Consider the following 19,878-nt stretch of genomic DNA (forward strand, 5'->3'; position numbering starts at 1 on the left):
CCCTCGTTAACAGATACGGTGGGAGAGCTGTCCTTTTATGTTGTGTTGGGAAAATACGTTTGTGTTGCTTCTGTTTGTGTTGGGAAAACACGTACTTGTATTTTCCTGTTCGTGTGCTCTTTGATCTCGGAGTCATCGATGTTCACCAAAGTTGTTGAGAAGAGTAACTTCTACAGGTTTCGTGGTACAGGATGTCAATAAAATGACAAAGCATGGCATTGCCGTTCTGGGCCCGGTGACTTGGGTTGAACGGAGGGGTCGGGGTGCCCACTCTGTGTGCCCAGGTGTGTGCGAGCTGCCATGTCTGTGACCGCCCGTCCTCGAGGGGAGCTCGTCCTCCCTGCTTTTCACCGGAGCCGGCGCGGACTTGCACCTGCTTAGCTCTGGGTCGGGGTTCCAGGGGACCGTGTGGGACGTGGCGGGGGGGGGTTGGCGCTCCCCCGACCATGGCCTCACATTTTTAGTCTCCAGCTTCTTGTGTGTCATTCCAGGTCACATGTTGCTGCTTTAGCCCTTTTAAAGCCTTTTTACTGTTTGCTGGGACAGTGCACGGCTCGGTGGTCGTGTGGGACCTGCGGGAAGATTCCGGAATACATCGCTATGTGAAGCTGGGTGATTGCTTCTGGACGCTCAGGACAGCAACGTTTTCTACTGGTCAGTGACACCCGCCTGCCCATCCGGTATCTTCTAGAAAAGTCAGGATAGTGTTGAGGAACAGCCTTCCTTCAGATTACCGCAGAGGACGGGGTCTGACCTAGGAGCAAAAGAAGCATTTGATGAACAGCAAAAACAAAAATCTGCCCGCAGGGCTCAGCTCACGGCAAACAATGATTAGAATGCTCTTTTTTGTTAAATTTCTGGATTCCGAATCCTCAGTGAAATAACTTCTAGTTTTAAGTTAGCACGAGGCATATCGGTACGTGTGTGTTCCGCGGCTTAGTTGACCCCACTGACGCTTGAAATAGACAGGAAACGCCTCCCCTCCTGGAGGTGAAGGGACCCTGCACACCTGAACCCGCCAGGAGCTTCCCGCCGCCGCTGGAACCAGTCACGGCGCCCACGCAAACACGGACCGCGGCAGCCACACCCACACAGCCACAGCTGCGGCCACAACCCCCACCTTGCTGGTGGGCCCTCGTGTCCCGGGGTGTCCTCCGTGCTGTGTGGACACAGGTTGTCTGATGCCTGTCTTGGGCTCCTTCCCTCCTGCTCAGGGAGGGGAGAAGCTTGTCTCTGGTCACACTGGTGTCGAGGCAGGGCCCGCGCGCAGACCCCATCGTCTTCACTCTCTCTCTCTGTTCCTGCCCAGGATCTCCTGGTTTCCCGTGTCTGATCAGTGCCCCCAGCCACTAATCCGTTTTCTGTCCACCGTTTGCTTTTCTCCTGATGTCCAGTGAATGGGATCCTCCAGCATGTGGACCCTGGAGCCTGGCCTCTTTCACTTACATTTTGCCTTTACGGGTCTTTGTGGGGGTGCGTGCACCAGCAGCTCGTGCCTGCCCCGTGTGCCCCGTTGCCCGTGTGCCCCGTGTGCCCGTGTACCCTGTGTGCCCCGTGTGCCCCGTGTGCCCTGTGTCCCCTGTCTCGTTACCCGCCCGCCAGGCGGTGAGCATGTGGTTAAGCTGTGGGCGGCTGAGACGAGAGCCTGCCTGGGAGGGCCTGTCTCAGCCGCAGCCAACATGAGCTCCTGCCGCCCTGCTCCTTGCCAGCGCTTGGGACCACTGGCCTTTTAGCCACTTGGATAGGTGTGTACTCGTGTCTCTGGTTTTAGTCTGCGTCTCCTGATCACATAGGATGTGCAGAACCTTTTCAGAAGCTTTTTAACGAAAGATTTATTTATTTATTTGAGAGAGAGCACGCATGAGGTGTGGGAGAGGGGCACGAGGAGAGGGAGAGAGAACGTCAAGTACACTCAATGCTGAGTGCAGAGCCTGACGCTGGGCTCGACCTCACGGCTGGGATCACGACCCGAGCCGAAACCAAGAGTCGGTGCTCAGTGGACGGCTCCGCCCGCGCGTCCCGTGGGCTTGCTTTAGTCGCTGGGTGTCTTCCCAGAGGCGTCTGCTCAGGTCTTCAGCACATTTCTACAAGTGATTTATTGCCGCCTTGTTGATTATAAGAGGTTATTTTTTTTATTTTGGATAACAGTCCTTTATCAAATGTGTTTTTTGCCAGTATTTTCTCCCAGGCTGTGGCTCATCTTCTCGAGAATTTCTTAACCCGGTGGCCGTTTGAACTTTCTGTCCTCAGTCTCCCTCCACGAGAGTCTGATACCTCACATGTGGTGCGCGTCTGTGTGCTGTATGTGCGACCCTGTGTTATACCGCAGCCTTAAAGCTGCCAGTTATTTTACCAGCAAAAGATGGGTTTAGTTAGGCCTGGAGGAGGGCTGCAAACCAGGCCAGCGTGCTGTGGCAGGTCTACAGGCAAGTGCGAGAGACACAGGACAAGAACGTTCTTTCTTGGACAAGGACGAAGTCGGGAGGGTTGTTAGGAAGGAAGGTCCCCTGGTGGGAAGCAGGGGTTCCGGGTGATGGGGTTTCTCACCAGCTGAGCTGCACGGGATGCCGTGGACATCTTTCCCGGGGATTCTGTTCTTGTGGAGGGCTCTGATGTTGGCGTCCCTAACGGACGGTTCTTCTTGTGGCCGGCACTGAGGGCTGGGCCCGCGAGCTAGCCTCCCAGCTCCACTGGAGTGAGGTTTCCCTTTATTAATTCTCACAACGTATAAACAAAGGTTTTTTTCTCCCCTAGCAAATGACCTTTGCCTCCATGGGGGCAGTGTTGCTACTGTTGAGAATGTAAGAGTTTATAGGTAACTTACGGGTTTAATGCTATTACAAAAGATCGCTTTTTTTTTTTTTTAAGTGATTTTATTTATTTATTTGAGAGAGAAAGAGAGAGATCACAGAGGGAGAGGGAGAAGCAGGCTTCCCGCTGGGGAGGCACCCTGAGATCCTGACCTGAGCAGAAGGCAGACACTTTACCGCCTGAGTCACCCAGGCACCTCCCCAAAGATGGCTTTTAAATATGTGCGTTTTCTGACTGCTCCAGAGGTACTAATTAACATTCGAATTCGTGACCATGTTCAAAACACTAGAACAGTAAGTTTTTGAACCGCACATACGGATCACTGACCCCATTCAAACATCTCCTTTGTTTCTTTTGCCAAATGAATGTTGCCACTGGGACCAGTCACGGGTCACTAAGCTCCCAGTGGTGAGAGAGCTGGGGAGCTTCCGACCCAGGCCCTGCACAGCCCCCAACCAGTGTCACCCCCCTACAGCGCCCCCCCAGTGGACCCCCCAGTGCTGTCCCCTGCAGGCCACCCCCAGTGTGGCCCTCCCTTGTGTGCCCCCCAGGTTGGCTCACCCGTTCGCAGCCCCCCTGCCATGCACGGCACCCGCTCTTCCCCGTCCTTGCCGTCCCCCCACCCCTGTGGTGCTCAGCCCCCCCCCCCAGTATGCCCTCCTCCCCCTGCCCCAGTATGTGGGCTGCCCTGAGGGCTCGTGCCTCGGCCCCGGGAACTGGAGTCTTGTCTGCTCTTCACTGGCTTTCCCAGGGTTCGGCTCCTGCTCTCCACGCCTGTCCTGGGTTTCTGATTTCTTGGGTGGTTGCTTGCTCGAAGTCCATTTCCAAGTGCTTTTTGAATGATGTGAGGTGGTTCGGGCTTCTGCGAAGTGCTTGTTTGGGGCAGGAGGACTGTCCTCTCTAGCGCTTTGATTTGCATTTTGTATTTTCTTCTTACAGCAGTTTTGTATGGAGTTTGTCTGGTCTTTTTTCTGCTCTTGGACCTTTTGTCGATGGCTGTTCTAAGTCAAAGGAGCTTTATTCTGTTAGTTTGTGAGATGTCGTTTCTTTACGGGGTGCAGGCAGGTGTCTGCTCCGTGCGTCGCTGGACCCTGCCCTTCTGTCACACCTCACTTTCCGGCCTGTCTGTCCCTGTGAGCGGCCCCCCGGGCCTTGCCCTGGAAGCTGGGTTTGCTCTCTGAGGGCGCTTTTGCCTGGTTTCTGTTCCACCGGCAACTCCCTTGTGCGTGAAGAGTCCTCGCCTCACGCCTGCCCGCGGTGCCTTGTACACTTGGGGAGTGAGAACTCGTCTCTCCTTACAGGTGTTTTGAGGTCCATGGTCTCTGTCACAGTAATGCTGGAAGCTGTGATCATGCCTCATTTTAGTTGAGGCCCATTTGGTTTTTGGTGTTTGGGGAGGCTGGAACCCACATGACATTGGTTGCGCTTCTGTGGCTCCTTCACATGTGGTCCTGTGTGCTTTAAACCCTAGACGGCATCCTGACTTCCGTAAACCACTGCAGTCCCGTTCAGGCGGTGGAACCTGTCTCCACGTCTGTCTACAAGAAACAGAGTTTTGTGCTTTCCCCCTTTTCTACTCAAGAAGGTATGTGACCTTTCACCTCAGTCAGGTCCTTCTAACACGTTATCCATCGTGGTTTCCTTGTTCACAAGCCTTTTCCTGTTTCTGTTGCCACCAGAGATGTCAGGTTTGTCATTCCACGTCGCTTCCCTGGATGAAAGTGGGGTTCTCAATGTGTGGGTGAGTAGGACAGGCCCAGGCGCTCACACACGGGGCAGCGCTGACTCGGAGCTCAGGCCCTCTGACCTGCCGGGTCCGCGGTAGTCCCGGCGCCGCTAAGGGTCGGACGAGGGCGTCCTTGGCTAAGACGGGAGCGGCAAGCGGGAGATGAGCTGACTCGGAGGCTGCTGCAGGCCTTGCTGGGGGGGGTGAGGGGTGGGGCTGGGGGTGCCGTCGGGGGGGGTCTCTTGGGGGTCACACTGAGGCTCTGGCCACTGGCCAGTCGGAGTGAAGGGGTTTGAGCAGAGGTCAAGGAAAGGTCATAACACTTGAAACGCTGGCTTTGAAGTCAGCGATCGGTCTTTCTTCTGGAGCACTTATGGCTTTAGTACCGCGCGTACAGCGCTGTCCTAATGAGAACGCGCTTCGCGTAGATCGTGTCCTGGTACGGCCCTGACACGCACTAACGCTCATTTCAATGTTCTGTTTTTAGGTGGTGGTTGAATTACCGAAGGCAGACATTGCAGGCTCAGTAAGTGACTTAGGTAAATATTCAATAAAAAAGATTAATTTTGGTCAGTGTTTTCTAGAGTGAATAGAGATTAAAGATACCGACAGCCGCTCTGAAGCAAGCGGCTGTCGCAGACGACACCGGTGATCTGGAGGCCGCGGTCCGAGCGGTGCGGAGCCGTAACCGGCCGTGGAGCCGGTGCCGCTAGCCAGCCGCTGATGTCCTTCTGCTGGCGGTGTTTCCACCGTGGGTAGGGCGACCCGTTCCATTTCCGTGCGTCATTCTCTGCGCTCCCCCCGCATACTCAGGAGTCTGTCTCCCCCGGTGGGGCCCCTCACCGTCGCTGAGCGGCCCGGGGCTCCCCAGGCAGTAGCGATCAGCGAGAGGCCCGAAGGGGCTTCCTGGCCACGCTTTGCTGGGGCTGGAGCTCCGGCGCTGGGGGAGGCGCCGCGAAGGGGCTCGGCTGGCTCCCCGGGAGGGGTCGGCGAGACTTTAAGCAGACGGGGAGAGAGGGGGCCGTCTGGACGGCAGGGCAGGGGTGTTCTGGGCGCACACTTGGTGGTCCTGGTTCTTCGTGCTCCTTCCTAGGCTGCGTGTCCGGTTCGCGTGGTAAGTCCCCAGCCCGGGTGTGAGTTTAGTGTGATAACGAGGGGAAGCTGGTGAAGGGTCGGTGCTGAGCTCCGTCTTGGCTCAGGCCGGCTCTGGCAGGTCCCCACGGCCCGGCCTCCCCGCCGCATGCGGCTGGGTCAGCGTGTGTCCGAGCAGGGCTGAGCGGGTCAGAAACTGGGGCCGGGGCCTTGCTCAGAGCTTGTGGCTTGCGGAGTTGGGCCTAGTTTCTGGCAGCAAGCGGCACCTGCCAGCAGGGCCAGAGAACTGGGTGACCGTGGTGGCTGAGGGGTTCCTGGATGAAGGGTCCCCTCCCTGCTCTGTGTCAGCCGTGAGTCGGCTCGGGCACTCAGCCACCACCGCCACCGCCGCCATCCAGTGCTCTTGCCGCCCAAGGCTCGGGCACAGGGTCGTGCGTCTGTCCCTCGGGTCTGGCGCTCCCTGACTGTCCTCACGTCATTCGGTCAGTGGCTCCGCTTCTGGGGATTGGCCCTGCCCCCGCCAGCGAGGAGTGCGCCCGCCGTGTGGAAGTGAGAGCGGGAGAGCCGGGGAGCTCGGGGCCCGTGTCCGAGGCGGTCTGCTCTCGAACTGCAGCGAGAACGAGGCTGAATCCTTCCGGGATTTCACTCAGACATTTTAGAGGCAGAGTAGCCGTTTTCTCACTGTTTTCCTGCAGCATCCTCTCTGCTTCCTGCCAAGTCGTCATGCTGAGTCTGTGTGCAGCCTCTGGGGGGCTCGGAGACTCCCGGACGTCTGCGAGGGGCTCACCCCCTCCTCTGTGGCCTGATGGTGGGGCTGGACTCAGAGTCGGCCGGGGCTGACCTGCCCTCACCCTGGCTGGGCCCCAGGCCCACGGGGGCTGTAGCCTTCGAGCGCACCGTGAGGCTGCCTGTGTCCCTCACCTGAAGCGTGACCAGGACGTGTTTTCGGAATTTGGGATGGGGCGAGGGCTCGGTCTCTGCGCACGGCGGCTCACAGGCGCCTGTGGAGGTGAAGTCCTGTTGCCCGTCGTCGCCCGGGTCAGGGCCGGGCGGGGTGTGTCCCATCGTTAGGGTCGTTCTCTAGAAACTCCTTTTATCTGTAGAACCTCGGACCCAAGCTCTGGCCCTGTTTCAGCTTTGCTTCTGGGAAAAGAAGGGATGACGTTCCTACCCGTAGTCCGTGCTGGAGGGGCTCTGGCCACGAAGCGCCCCGGGGCGGGTCCGAGGCGTGTGTGTCTGACAAGAGCGCTGACGCAGGTCACCGCGGACGCGGGCCACTCGCCATCGGCAAAGGGCTCTACAAGCTGGCCCTCTCTGGGGTGCCCGGGGAGCGTGGTGACGGGACACTGGCTGTGCCCCGGGCGCTGTCTTGGGGAGGCCAGTACATCCGCCGTGGCCGTCGCGGCTGTGGCCACTGCGTCAGAAGCGCTTATTGAAGGTTGAGCACCTGGGGCAGGAGGACTTCCCGGGGAGGTCGTAACAGTCAGGCCGAGACGGCGGGCGCCAGAGCTCCTGCAGCAGGACCGTGCGTGGGGAAAACGGAGGGCAGTTTCACGTGTGCGACAGCAACAGCGAACGTGGTCCCGTCAGTAAGTGTGACAGAGCCCGTCACGCAGTTACAGTCTCCCTTCCTGTCGCAAGTCGACTTCATCTACGTGGCTGCGCTGACACACTCCCAAGGTTCTAGGCAGTACCTTGCCCAGAATTTGGGTTTCAGTATAGATACATTTTTAATTCCCTCCTTTGCAGTAATTACAGAAAAAGAAGGAGGATATTGGGGATAGACAGAGGAGGCAAAGCCAGTGAATGGCTGAGGGGTCAGGGTGGTGGCCCTAAATGCTTTGGGAGTCCAGGGAGGGAGCAGCTGTCGGTCCAGGGACGGGGGTACCAGCGCCGAGGAGTGGGGGCACCTGTGCGCTCTGCGGCGAGCGAACGCCAGGCGTGCCTGCGCGTATGTGAGGAGGGAGGGCCTGGGGTTTCTGATGTGCGCGAGACCACCAGTGGGCATTTACGGCAAAGTATTCCTCTTGGAAACTTAAGGTTTCTTTTTTTGTTTGTTTTTGTTTTGCTTAGCGTACCACCATTTTTTTATTTTATCAAATCTAGAAACGTAAAGGTTTCTTGATTGGTTCCACAGTCCTTTTCTCATAAGGCAGTTTGCGGGAACCTCGCCTGCATTAAGGAGGGAACACTCTGGGCCCACGTTTTGGTGTCATTTCGTAACACAGTTCTTTGGACAATGAAAAATGATTTCGGGCAACTGTAATTGGATTTTGGTTTAACTCGTATTAAGAGGTGCATTTATTTACGATTGCCCTGTTTTCAGGTTTGATCCCCGGAGGGAGGGTAAAGCTGGTGCACAGTGCTGTGGTTCGGCTGAGCGACCGGTAAGTCTGTGCCCCTCTGAGTCAGATCCTTCCCTCCTTTCCCAGCGTCAGGGAGTCGCGCATACAGAATGTGCGTGGTCAGGTGTGCAGGGAAAATCCAACTTCTCAAACTTGGCGTTTTGCCGAGTTAGTTTAGTATTAATGAGTCAGCGTAATAAATGCAGTTACCAGGTGTACAGCGAACATCTCTCTCTCGGTAATTTCTATCTTATACATCGGCACTACAAAAACTTGACTGTTTTGGGGCGCTTGGGTGGCTCAGTGGGTTAAGCCTCTGCCTTCGGCTCAGGTCATGATCTCAGGGTCCTGGGATGGAGCCCCGCGTCGGGCTCTCTGCTCAGCGGGGAGCCTGCTTCCCTTCCTCTCTCCACCTACTTGTGATCTCTGTCAAATGGGTGAATAAAAACTTTAAAAATTTTTTTTGACTGTTCTTCCACCAGTTTTAATATAATGAAGTTAAGTGGGTTTCAGGTTCAGAAGCTCCGATATGAAAGTGTTATTTAGAAGCTTCAATTTCTGCTTTTACTCCTATAACTTAATGTGACATAAAGACTTTATTAAATGCACAAATATTGTCTGTGGGACTTATATATGTAAATTTATTCCTGAAACATCTTTTCTTGGTCACTTATTGTAGTTGGAGGCTATCAGCATGCGATTTGCCCTGGAAAAGTTTTTTATATTAGTGTGATTCTTTTTAGAATGCCTCTGGGTGATAGTAATCAATTTTTACCTGTTTTGAGATTGTAAATCAGCTTTAGTTGGTTCAAATATAATTACTACAGGGACTCTTTTATGTTTGAAAAAGTCAGCTGCTACACTGTGGAACCAGCCGCAGGTGACCCCTGGCCCTCCCTGGATTTCCCCGTGGGTTGGGGGTGACAGCTGATGGGAGGTGGACGAGGAGTGTGCTCAGTCAGAGGGAGGGGCACGAGCCCCCGACCCCCCTAGGATACTGCCCGCAGGTTTGCTGTTGAGAGAGGTGGGCGCGAGTCACTGGCCAGGCCCGAGTGTTCGCTGTGCTGGAGGGTGCAGACGGCTCTCTTGCAGGAGGGACAGAGCCAGGACAGGAGTTTAAGGCAGGGAGTGGCAAGTCTGCTTTGTGGTTTAGGAGGGTCAACTTGGCACGACCGTGAGACCGGACGGAGGAAGGGAGACAGGAGCTGTTGCAGGGTGGATAGAGGGCTGGGGTGTGAAGCGCGGCGGCCGTCTTGCTTATGGAGGGGTTGGCCTCAGTTAGGGGGTGGAGCTCGGGGAGCTGCCCTGCCCCGGCTGTCCGGCTCCGTGGCCAGCTGTCCCGCACACGAGGTGAGGACCGGGAGCCCGGTGGGAGGGGGCTGGGCCGTGCTGCGTGTGGCCATGACCGGGAGGCCGCCAGCTCCATGGCAGGGATCTCAGACTGGGGAGTCCTCAGCTGACCAGGGACATTTGCGGTCCTGAATGTGGTACGAGGGAGAGAGGCCAGATTCCCAGCTTCTGGCAGAAGGAGCAGCCGTGGGCCCTTTCCTGTACTTGTAACATATGCTGTATAACAGAAAAACTAACATAAACTAAACAGTTTTCCCAAGACGAGGACAGCGTCTCCGGGAGCGGAGCTTGCAGTTCGCTCGCAGGCCTCCGTCGTGTGGAGGCTCGGCTGTCCGTGTGGCTGTGCAGGGCTCAGGCCATGCGACCAGCGCGGCATCAGGCTTGCGGGACGCTGAGGGCTCGAAGTGAGAGCGCCATGTGGGCTTCCCGAGTTCACGGCCGCTTCAGTGAGGAAGAGACTCAGGAAGCCCCACCCCGACCCAGGAGAGACACGGGGACAGGAGACTTGGAACCCCAGGGGACCCCCAAGCTGAGGAGACGGCCCACCGGTGGACCCCAGGACAGTTTCCCGCTAGGCGGCGCTCGAGGCTGGAGGAGGCCCATCCTTCCCGCGGTGAAGGGGTGTGAGGCTGGGAAGCCAAGCGGGCGACTCCGTCCAGTCTGCTCCGCGTGTTGTTCAGGGTAACCTGCGGATGGGGAGGGTTGAGCAGGCGACCACCAGAGTCGCGCAGCTCGCCCCTGAGGGTTCACACCGCAGCGCACAGATTTTATAGAGCGAGGGGTGTGCAGAGACGCCTTGTGGTAAGGTCTGAGGGTTTGTGGGCCCCTCCTCGCAAGCTAACCCCTAGGTGGATCTCATGGTGCCATCTGGGCCTCAGGAAGAGGAGACCCCACATGGTCTTTTTTTTCCCAAAGATTTTATTTATTTGACAGAGATCTCAAGCAGGCAGAGAGGCAGGCAGAGAGAGAGGGGGAAGCAGGCTCTCCGCTGAGCAGAGTCCAATGTAGGACTCAATCCCAGGACACTGAGACCATGACCTGAGCCGAAGACAGAGGCTTAACCCACTGAGCCACGCAGGGGCCCCCCTATGTTGTCTAACAAATTGGTGGACGGCCAAAGCAAGCCTCCCCGATCCTGGCCTCAGTGGTCCTTTCTTAGGTGTGTATGTTACTCCCCCAGGTCCCAGAACATGTTTCCCCAAGAGAGGACACACACCAGATGGAGCCCGTATTGCCAGCACTCCAGCGGGGGTGGGGGGGATGCTCCCACGAGATGGGCTCCCAGCACTCTTAGGGGAAGCAGTTCAGAAAGAAAAATGATAAAAACTCCAAGCCTGAAGCAACATCTACCACGGCACAACAAATGGGTTCAGCACAACAAGAACTTGGGATAATGGGACAGTCTAAAAGACATTTCTGGAAAGAAACTATCATCTTTCAAATTTACAGTCTGTGGATGGTTAGATAGATTAGATGTAGTTGAAGAAAGAGTTAGTGAACAGGAGACCAGAGCTGGAGGCCTGCCCAGAGCTTAGGGAACAGGAGAAGAAATGGGCAAAGAGCAGCGAAGAGTTCTGCTGTCCAGGGACTCGGGCAAGGGGTGAGTGTGTGATGTGCTGTCAGCCCGATGGCGTCAAACGGCTCATCCACTCATCTTCACTGTTTCAGCCTTTCCCATACGTGCTTTGAATTCTGGGGGGCCACGCAAACCCTGAACGTGAAGTTTCTGCCTTCAGACCCTAGTCACTTTATTGTTGGCACAGACGTGGTAAGTAGGAGTTTAAATCTAATTCTGTAATTCATTCTCCTTTCCTGGTTCCTTGGCAAATATCTTTATTAAAGATTAGCTTATTTTTTTTTAATGATGCTGTGTAATTGTTTCAAGAATAACTGCTTAATCCAACCTGATGCCTGATCCTTTTTATCACCATTGGTCTTCTTATTACCAGGGTCTTATAAGTCATGGCACCAGACAAGATTTGAAAGTATCTCCCAAATTGTACAAACCCCAGCAACCTGGTATGAGACCAGTCAAAGTGAATGTGATTGATTTTTCACCATTTGGAGAACCAGTGTTCTTGGTAAGAAAGTTGGTTGTTAAAGCACCATTTCTGTTTGGGCAGCAAAACACCAGCAGTGACCTTGGGGATTTCTTTAAAGTGGGGGCACTTACCAGCTCACTTCAGTGCCAGCGGGCTGCCTGGAGGGAAGGTCCTGTGTGCAGCCTGTGCAGAGCATTCCACGCTGCTGTGGAATGGATCTGGAAGTCTTTATCTTCACGTACTTTGGGCTTATAGGAAAGTTACAGGAACCTGCCTGTCTCTTCTCTTCCTTCCATGGTTCCATCCTCTCTCCCAGTCTGTCTGTGGATGTCCATACTTCTGGGCAGGCGTGTGTCTGTACATTTAGGACATCAAGTGGACACATAGCCATTGACTGTCCTCATTGGGTCACACCCTCTGGGGCTGCCTTACTGCCTCTGCTGCTCAGCCTGTCCTGGGGGCATCCTTCAGGCTGGCTCTGGGGTTTTCTGGCCTCATTCCACGGGCCCTTCTTTGTTTCCCAGTACAGTAAACTCCAGCATCAGCCTTTTCTCCAAGGAGTCATGGCCGTAGTCAGGAGAAAAGTCCTGAGAAACTAAGATCTGGGCAGTGGGAAGTGCTTGCTGGGCAGGACACAGCCTCAATCCGCACTTTGAGCTCTGTCTGCTTATCGTAACCCTGTGCTGGCCCACATCCTTCATGCCAGGGTGACCCTGCTTCCCTGCACCTGCCGGCGGGAAGAGACCTGGCTTCCCTGACCCGTGATGTTTGCTTCTGTGCTCTACCCCAGAGTGCAGAGAGCGTTTGTGGTGCTAACTCAGGCCTCTGCTCTTTTGGAGGAACCATGTGAAGGATCACATATATCAAGTTAGAAAGGAGTTGGGCTTTTCTAAGCTAAAAATTGGGGCTTTTACTAAACCAGGAAAGGGTGCCTGGGTGGCTCAGTTGGGTGACTGCCTTCGGCTTGGGTCATGAACCCAGGGTCCTGGGATGGAGCCCTGCACTGGGCTCCCTGCTCCATGGGGCGTCTGCTTCTCTTTCTGCCTGGGCCTTCCACTCTGCCTGCCTGTGCTCTTTCTCTCTGTCAAATAAAATAAATTAATAAATAAATAATAAGCCAGCCAAGTTTTGTTTTATAAAAATCTCAATTCAAGGGGGATATATAACCATATTATTGGTTCAGGTTTATATAATCTTTTTACGGAATGGGTTATTGATTTCTGTGGAACTGATCTTAACGGCCTGTGGTTGACTTAGCAATATTCAACTTGGTTAAAGATAAACCCCTATTTATATATTTGCTGAATTCATTATTGGCTGTTTGAGGAGGGGGAAGGGGGTTCAAAGTGTATCAGGATCTCCAGGGTGAATGCTCAGCTTGGTGATTTGTGAGGACAGAGCTAATGCTCTGAAGATGTCCCTCTGTGGTGAGACTGAGTGAAAAGAAGACAGAACGGAGACCAGCAATGTCCACCCCTGTCCCCAGGCTGGCTGCTCAGATGGAAGCCTCAGGTTGCACCAGCTGACCTCCGAGCGCCCTCTCCTTCAGTGGGACGGCAGCACCGATGGCCACGCGGTCATAGGCCTCCACTGGTCCTTGACCAGACCTGCTGTGTTTCTGGCCCAGGATGACACGTCCTGTATTTATGTCTGGGATCTGCTGGAAAGCGATCTGGGTCCTGTAGCCAAACAGCGCATCTCCCCAGACAGGTGAGTCTGATGGTGCCTCCTCATGGGCACTACTTTCTAGAAGCGTCCTTGGGGGCTTACGGGTAAGGTTGCTACACTTTAAACTGTGGTTATTCATGTTTAAATTTAAACATTTTTATGTTTACATATATAAGTAATATTTTGAAAACCACTTTGGAATATGTTATTTCATATTTAGTCCAGAATAGAGTTCCCACTGTGCTTTTCCCTGTGATTATCGTTCTTATTTATTTTTGCGCTTATCTGAGATAGAGTGAGAACGAGGAAGAGAGCACAGGTGGCAGGGGGAGCAGCAGGCGGAGGGAGAAGCAGGTTCCCCGCTGAGCAGGGAGCCCGATGCGGGGCTGGATCCCAGGACCCTGAGATCATGACCTGAGCTGAAGGCAGAGGCTTCATGACGGAGCCACCCGGGCGCCCCACCTCCCAGGATTATCTTCCTATAAATGAAAGAAGCTTTTCGTGAGGTCCTTAGTCGCATTCCGTTATTAGTCTCTTAAATTCAGTATTTGTCTGAGTGATGTGCAAGCTTCCTTTTAGTTTCTAAAAGGGATGCCATGTGGGAGTCAGTAATTCACATCATTTCACATCAGTGTCACTCCTCTGCCCTAAACCGATGTCCCTTCAAACCAGCCCCAAGTGCCTCGGCACTGAGTGTGGCGCAACCCATTCACGTGCGTGTGGATGTGCTTTCAATCATCCCATTTTTGTTGTTTTGTTTAATTGAAAGTTGAAATATGTATCAGGTTTTCACTGTGAAGGGCTCTCTTTTGACCCTGCTTTGTCTCTATACTTGTTTTCTTTCTTGAGATTTTCTATTTCTTGTCAATACATTCTCCTGCTGTGAAATGAAGTCTCCCAGCGACCTGGGGGGGCCGGGGGCCACTCAGCTGTATCCCACACCCCTCTGTAGAGGAAAGAGAAGGACAAGTGTGCTCAAAACCAGGGTATGGTTTGACAGACCATGAGGACACAGCAGTAAGACCCGGAAAGGGAGGGGGGCTCAGTGGGTTAAGCATCTGCTTTCGGCTCAGGTCATGATCCCAGGGTTCTGGGATCGAGCCCCGCATCGGGCTCTCTGCTCAGTGGGGAGCCTGCTTCCCCCTCTCTCTGCCTCCCTCTCTGCTTACTTGTGATCTCTCACTACCTCTCTCTCTTTCTAAGAAAAAAAATACCTGAAATAATTAAGACCTGCATGTATTTACTACAAGTACTAGGTTCACTTACATTATTCTTTTTTAAAAATTATTATTTTGTTATGTTAGTCACTGTATAGTCCGTCATTACTGTTGGATGTTGTGTTCCAAGATTCATTGTTTGCGTATAACACCCAGAGCTCCATGCAGTCCGTGCCCTCCTGAGTACCCACCACCGGGCCGACCCATCCCCCACCCCTCCTCTCTGAAACCCCCCGTTTGTTCCCCGGATCCACAGTCTCTCATGGTTCATCTCCTCCTCCAATTCCGTCCCCTCAGTTTTCCCTTCTTCTCCTGATGTACTTTGAGCTATTCCTTATGTCCCACGTGCAGTGAAACCACATGAAAGTCGTCTTTCTGTCTGACTGACTTCACTCAGCATCGTCTCGTCCTGTCCCGTCCGTGTCGATGCACGTGGTGGGTGTTCATCCTTTCTGATGGCCGCGTGCTTCTCCGTTGTGTATAGGGACCACATCACACAGCAATTCAGCGATGTGGCAGGATACAAATCAATACACCAGAATCAGTTGCTTTCTTATACACTAACATGTAACTGTAGAAAGAGAAATTAGGGAATTGACTCCATTCACAGTAGCACCAAAAATCACAAGATACCTGGGAATAAACTTCACCAGAGAGGTAAAGGATCTGTACTCGAGGAACTACAGACACTCATGAAAGAAATCGAAGAAGACACAAAGAGATGGAAAAACACTCCTTGCTCATGAATCGAAAGAATAAACATTGTTAAAATGTCCACACTGCCCAGAGCAGCCTATACTTTGAACGCCATCCCAATCAAAATAACAACGGCATTTTTCACAGAGCTGGAACAAACAATCCTAAAATTTGTATGGAACCAGCAAAGACCCCGAATCACCAGGGTAAGGTTGAACAAGAAAACCAAAGCTTGGGGCTTCACGTTGCCTGATTTCAAGCCCTGTTACGAAGCTGTGGTCACCAAGCAGCAAGGTCCTGGCACAAAACACAGCCGACCGAGGGGACAGAGTAGTCTCCAGAAATGGACCCACTTACATTATTCCAATTATTAAAAAGTATATCCTCAAAATCCAGACTGTGGTTCACATAGAAACACAGACTGCACACAGTTTACTCTCCAGAGCTTGTCCGCTACCAAATAAAACCAGTGAGTGGGCGCACCTGCCGTGACCGGGCACACTGCGTGCAGCGGGGCGGTGGGGAACTGGCTGCTGGCTCGAGGCCCGGTGGGTCGTAAGCAAAATAAATGAGCCGTCCCACAGCTTGTGACGGGGAGAAGTAAACAGGGCGGGGTCGAGTGTGGATTTTCAGTGGGGCAGGGAAGGAAGGTCTTACCAAGGACGGTGCTCCTGCCCCATGCCGTCGGTGCCCGTGTCCGGATCTCGGGAGAGGTCAGGGGAGCTGCCGAGGCAGAGCAGAGAAGGACGGGGAACATTCCTTCCCCGACACCTCCCGTCTGGGTAGCGGCAGTGTTAGGTGAAGGAGTCGTATTCCTAGAAAGGGCCCAGTGTTTCTCTGGCCATAGAGAACAACAGAGTAAGAAACTAACAGAGTCTAAAAGGCACGAGTTGAGGTAGAAGGAGGAACTGGCCACATTTGGGGTGGATTTTGAACCTGCAGTCTCGTGTGTCTGGGAGCAGAAGCAGGCGGGGGGCGCGTGTGTGGGGAGCAGGTGGGGCTCTGGGCCAGCGTGGAGGTGGGGGCAGCTGCCCACGGAGCCCGGACGGGGCCTTTTCTCCGCCCTCAGCTTGGGTTCCGTCGGGCTCTCAATCCCCAAGACATTGTACCTGCACCATCCCACACGCACTGGGGCTTTGACCTCTGTCCTTGTGCTTTTCACGGAGCCCCAGCTTGGCGGTGGCCCATGGAGCATGCCGTGTGGCACCTGCGGGAGTCACAGTGGCTGTGCCGCGGAAGCCTCCGCGTTGGTCACCTGCTACTCATGCTTCCAAGCGTGTGGCGACTCTGCTTGGCCTGTGTTTTACGCTAGTCACGGAACGGCAGTGTTGAAGCTCTGGGCAGCACTGAGTACTGGGTCAGCACACGGTGTAGTATTAGTGCTGCTCAGGGGTGCGTAACAGCCAGCGGTCATCACGTCCCGTGCCCTCCGCCGCGCCCGTCCCCGGTGAGCCCGGCTCCCCCCATGCCCCCTTCCAGCAGCCCTCTGCTCCCTGGAGTCTCTCAGGCTGTGCCTTCCTCTACGACTGTAATTTGTCATGGTTTGCCGGCCGCAAGCGGTGCCGTGGCACTCCAGCGTGTGGGACGTGGTGGGTGTAGACTGACCCACCGCAGGGGCTCAGTCCAGTCCCTGTCAGGGTGGCTGTGCTTGCGTCACAGCGGCCTGGGAGCTGGACGTCCAGGGTGCTTATGGGAGGGTGGCACTCGGGCCCTCTGGGGCCACTGTGGGGTTTCTCTGCCACCTGCGACTGCTGGCGTCCCCTGGAGGGGCTCAGTGCTCCCGTCCTGTGTCTGTCGTGGACTCCACTGAATCGTGGCCCCGGTGGGGGCTGGTGCTGGTGGCCCTGGTCATTAGGAGGAGACAGGAGGGGCAGGAGCATTGAGGTCGGTATGAGGCAGGCGTGTCTCAGCCTTCTTGGTGAGTAAAGGTGGGATGAGTGGGTGCCAGAGGCACGTTGAGGGTGCTGGGGACCCCTGACCAAACCAGGCATTTCAGGGGATCTAGTCGGGCTGCGGGAGATCTCTGGAGGCAACGCCACTAAGGCAGGTCTCAAAGGATAAGTGGGAGTGAACCAGAGGAAGACAGGAGGCACGAGCGTCCCGAGAGGCTGGCCCTGCAGGTGCCGGTGGGAGCTGGGAGCTGCGTGGGCCGTGAGCATCTGTGGGCCGCGAGCAGCTGTGGGCCGCGAGCAGACGTGGGCCGCGAGCATCTGTGGGCCGCGAGCAGACGTGGGCTGAGAGCATCTGTGGGCCGCGAGCAGACGTGGGCCGCGAGCATCTGTGGGCCGCGAGCAGATGTGGGCCTAGAGCATCTGTGGGCCGCGAGCATCTGTGGGCCGCGAGCATCTGTGGGCCGCGAGCAGACGTGGGCCGCGAGCAGACGTGGGCCGCGAGCAGACGTGGGCCGCGAGCAGACGTGGGCCGCGAGCAGACGTGAGCAGTGAGCATCTGTGGGCCGCGAGCATCTGTGGGCCGCGAGCATCTGTGGGCCGAGAGCATCTGTGGGCCGCGAGCATCTGTGGGCCGCGAGCAGACGTGGGCCGCGAGCATCTGTGGGCCGCGAGCAGACGTGGGCCGTGAGCAGACGCGGGCCGTGAGCATCTGTGGGCCGCGAGCAGACGTGGGCCGCGAGCATCTGTGGACCGTGAGCATCTGCGGGCCGCGAGCATCTGTGGGCCGCGAGCAGACGCGGGCCGTGAGCATCTGTGGGCCGCGAGCAGACGTGGGCCGCGAGCATCTGTGGGCCGCGAGCAGACGTGGGCCGCGAGCATCTGTGGGCCGTGAGCAGACGTGGGCCATGAGCAGACATGGGCCGTGAGCAGACATGGGCCGTGAGCATCTGTGGGCCGTGAGCATCTGTGGGCCGTGAGCAGACGTGGGCCGTGAGCATCTGTGGGCCGTGAGCATCTGTGGGCCGCGAGCATCTGTGGGCCGCGAGCAGACGTGGGCCGTGAGCATCTGTGGGCTGTGAGCATCTGTGGGCCGCGAGCAGACGTGGGCCGTGAGCAGACATGGGCCGTGAGCATCTGTGGGCCGTGAGCATCTGTGGGCTGCGAGCAGACATGGGCCGCACGTTGCTGAGCATCTGGCAGCAGCCTGTGAGGGAGAGGTGAGAGGCCGGACCTGGTCAGAGAAACTGGTCAGTGAAGGGACGGGGGAGGCAAGGTCGGGGCTGTTGGGCTGGCTCTGGGTTCCTTGCTGGGTACTCGGGGGCCACTGGCATCCCGGAAATTTATTCCTTATTCCCTCTAGGCAGCTAATGGGCTTTTACCAAGTTTATTTTTATTTTGTTTTATTATCTTTTTAAGATTTAAAAAAAGTTTTATTTGACAGAGAGACTGCGAGAGAGGGAGCACAAGCAGGGGAGTGGGGGAGGGAGAAGCAGGTTCCCATTGAGCAGGGAGCCGGATGCGGGGCTGGATCCCAGGAGGCTGGGATCGTGACCTGAGCTTACAGCAGATGCTTAACGGCTGAGCCACCCAGGCACCCCTCTTTTACCCAGTTTAAATACAAAGTTTATCTTAAAATACTCCTAACGTAACTACTACTGTTCCCAACCACGTCCCATGTTCTTCCTTTTCCCTGGAAAAAAATAGTTGTTGTTTTTTTTCTGTTTTGTGTGTGTGTGTGTGTGTTGCTTTGTTTTTCAGAGATGGGATTGATTGGAAAAAAGTACTATGTTCCATTTAAAATTTTGGTATATGGCATTTTCTAACTTAGGAAGCCACAATGTTCTTGACCCATCGTGATATTGGGTAGCATTAACTAAGTTTTATGCTTCCAAATCACTTTTGTTTTTAAGAACTTCTTGATATTGTTATAGGCTGCCTTCAATTTTGATCCTTTATTCTAATTGTCAGGTACACAGAATTTAGCCTTTTTTAGCCTTCTGTCTGGTCGCCAACCGTTCCTACTTGGTGGCCGTGTACTTGGAAAAAAGGCCGCGTGATCTTTCTGGCTCTTCTCAGTGTCTAAGGATACTTGCTTCCCACAAACTATTTCCCTCACCCTATTTCCTGCAGCAAATCTCTCCTTAGTTGATGAGATTGTGTTTGTCTCCTTGTAACCCTACCTGTCCGAGTGGTCTGACATCGTCTGCTTTTAAAACCCTTCCTCCTCCTCCTGTAAGTAATGATGGGGCTGAGTCGTACCAAAGCTCACCCCAGGCTATTTCCTTAGTGCCTTGCGGAAAAGAGGAACAGGCTGGCCGGGAAGGTCTCGCGCTCAGGGCCTTGACCGGGGTGGGACGCACAGGTGTCTTCAGGCAGCGCATATCCGTCGCGACCTGTGACCCTCGTAAGCACTCAGTCTGCAGAAATGTAGAAATGCATTTTCTAAGCGGTTTCTATAGATCTTTTATGTTTATTTCTGGCCTAACCTTTCTTCTGACTATTACTGAAATTTTTAGAATTTAGCATTTAGTAAATGCGCTTTCCTCTTTCCTTGGAGGATAGATAATTTGGGGACTCATGATCACACAGCACGTGCTTCTTCCTTTCAGGCTGGTGGCCATGACAGTCGTGGGTGAAGCCGAGAAGGCCAACGGCAGCTTCCTGGCCCTGGTGCTGGCCAGAGCCTCTGGCCACGTGGACGTCCAGTACCTGAAGAGGACGTGGGCAGCCCCCGTGGCAGACGAGCTGAGGAAGCTGCAGCTGCTCCTGCGGGAAGCCCTGTAGGGCGTCTGCAGGAGGGCGCGGTGTGGTCGTGGGGGCAGGGGCGAGGGCTGGGTGTGACCCCCATGGGAGACACGGTGACACCCATGTGTGTACATTGATGTAGAGAGAGGACATGTATTCTGTACGTAACTTACTTTACACGAATGTCACCTCTGTGTTCCCAGTAAATAAATCACTATTTTTTGAATGGAAACAACAAACACTTGAGTATGTGCTGAACTGGAGAGGAAATGGTCAAGTCAGTTATGTTCTTCT

At 54.8% G+C, this 19,878-nt stretch overlaps 1 protein-coding gene across 5 annotated transcripts in view; it reads left to right on the plus strand.

Annotated features, from left to right (window-relative positions):
- DYNC2I1 (dynein 2 intermediate chain 1) overlaps positions 1–19,823 on the plus strand; it is a 54,621-nt gene extending 34,798 nt beyond the window's left edge. For all 5 annotated transcript variants that reach the window (XM_044246939.1, XM_044246941.1, XM_044246938.1 and 2 more), the window contains 9 exons: positions 492–654; positions 4,283–4,396; positions 4,491–4,552; positions 5,025–5,076; positions 7,956–8,016; positions 10,993–11,092; positions 11,274–11,405; positions 12,853–13,076; positions 19,449–19,823. In XM_044246939.1, coding sequence (XP_044102874.1) covers positions 492–654; positions 4,283–4,396; positions 4,491–4,552; positions 5,025–5,076; positions 7,956–8,016; positions 10,993–11,092; positions 11,274–11,405; positions 12,853–13,076; positions 19,449–19,623 — 1,083 coding nt within the window. In that variant the 3' untranslated portion in view covers positions 19,624–19,823. The remainder of the gene's footprint in view (positions 1–491; positions 655–4,282; positions 4,397–4,490; positions 4,553–5,024; positions 5,077–7,955; positions 8,017–10,992; positions 11,093–11,273; positions 11,406–12,852; positions 13,077–19,448) is intronic.
- The last annotated feature ends 55 nt before the right edge of the window (positions 19,824–19,878 follow it).

The sequence above is a fragment of the Neovison vison genome, chromosome 4 (genome assembly GCF_020171115.1).
Source record: "Neovison vison isolate M4711 chromosome 4, ASM_NN_V1, whole genome shotgun sequence".
NCBI classification, from domain to species: Eukaryota; Metazoa; Chordata; class Mammalia; order Carnivora; family Mustelidae; genus Neogale; species Neogale vison.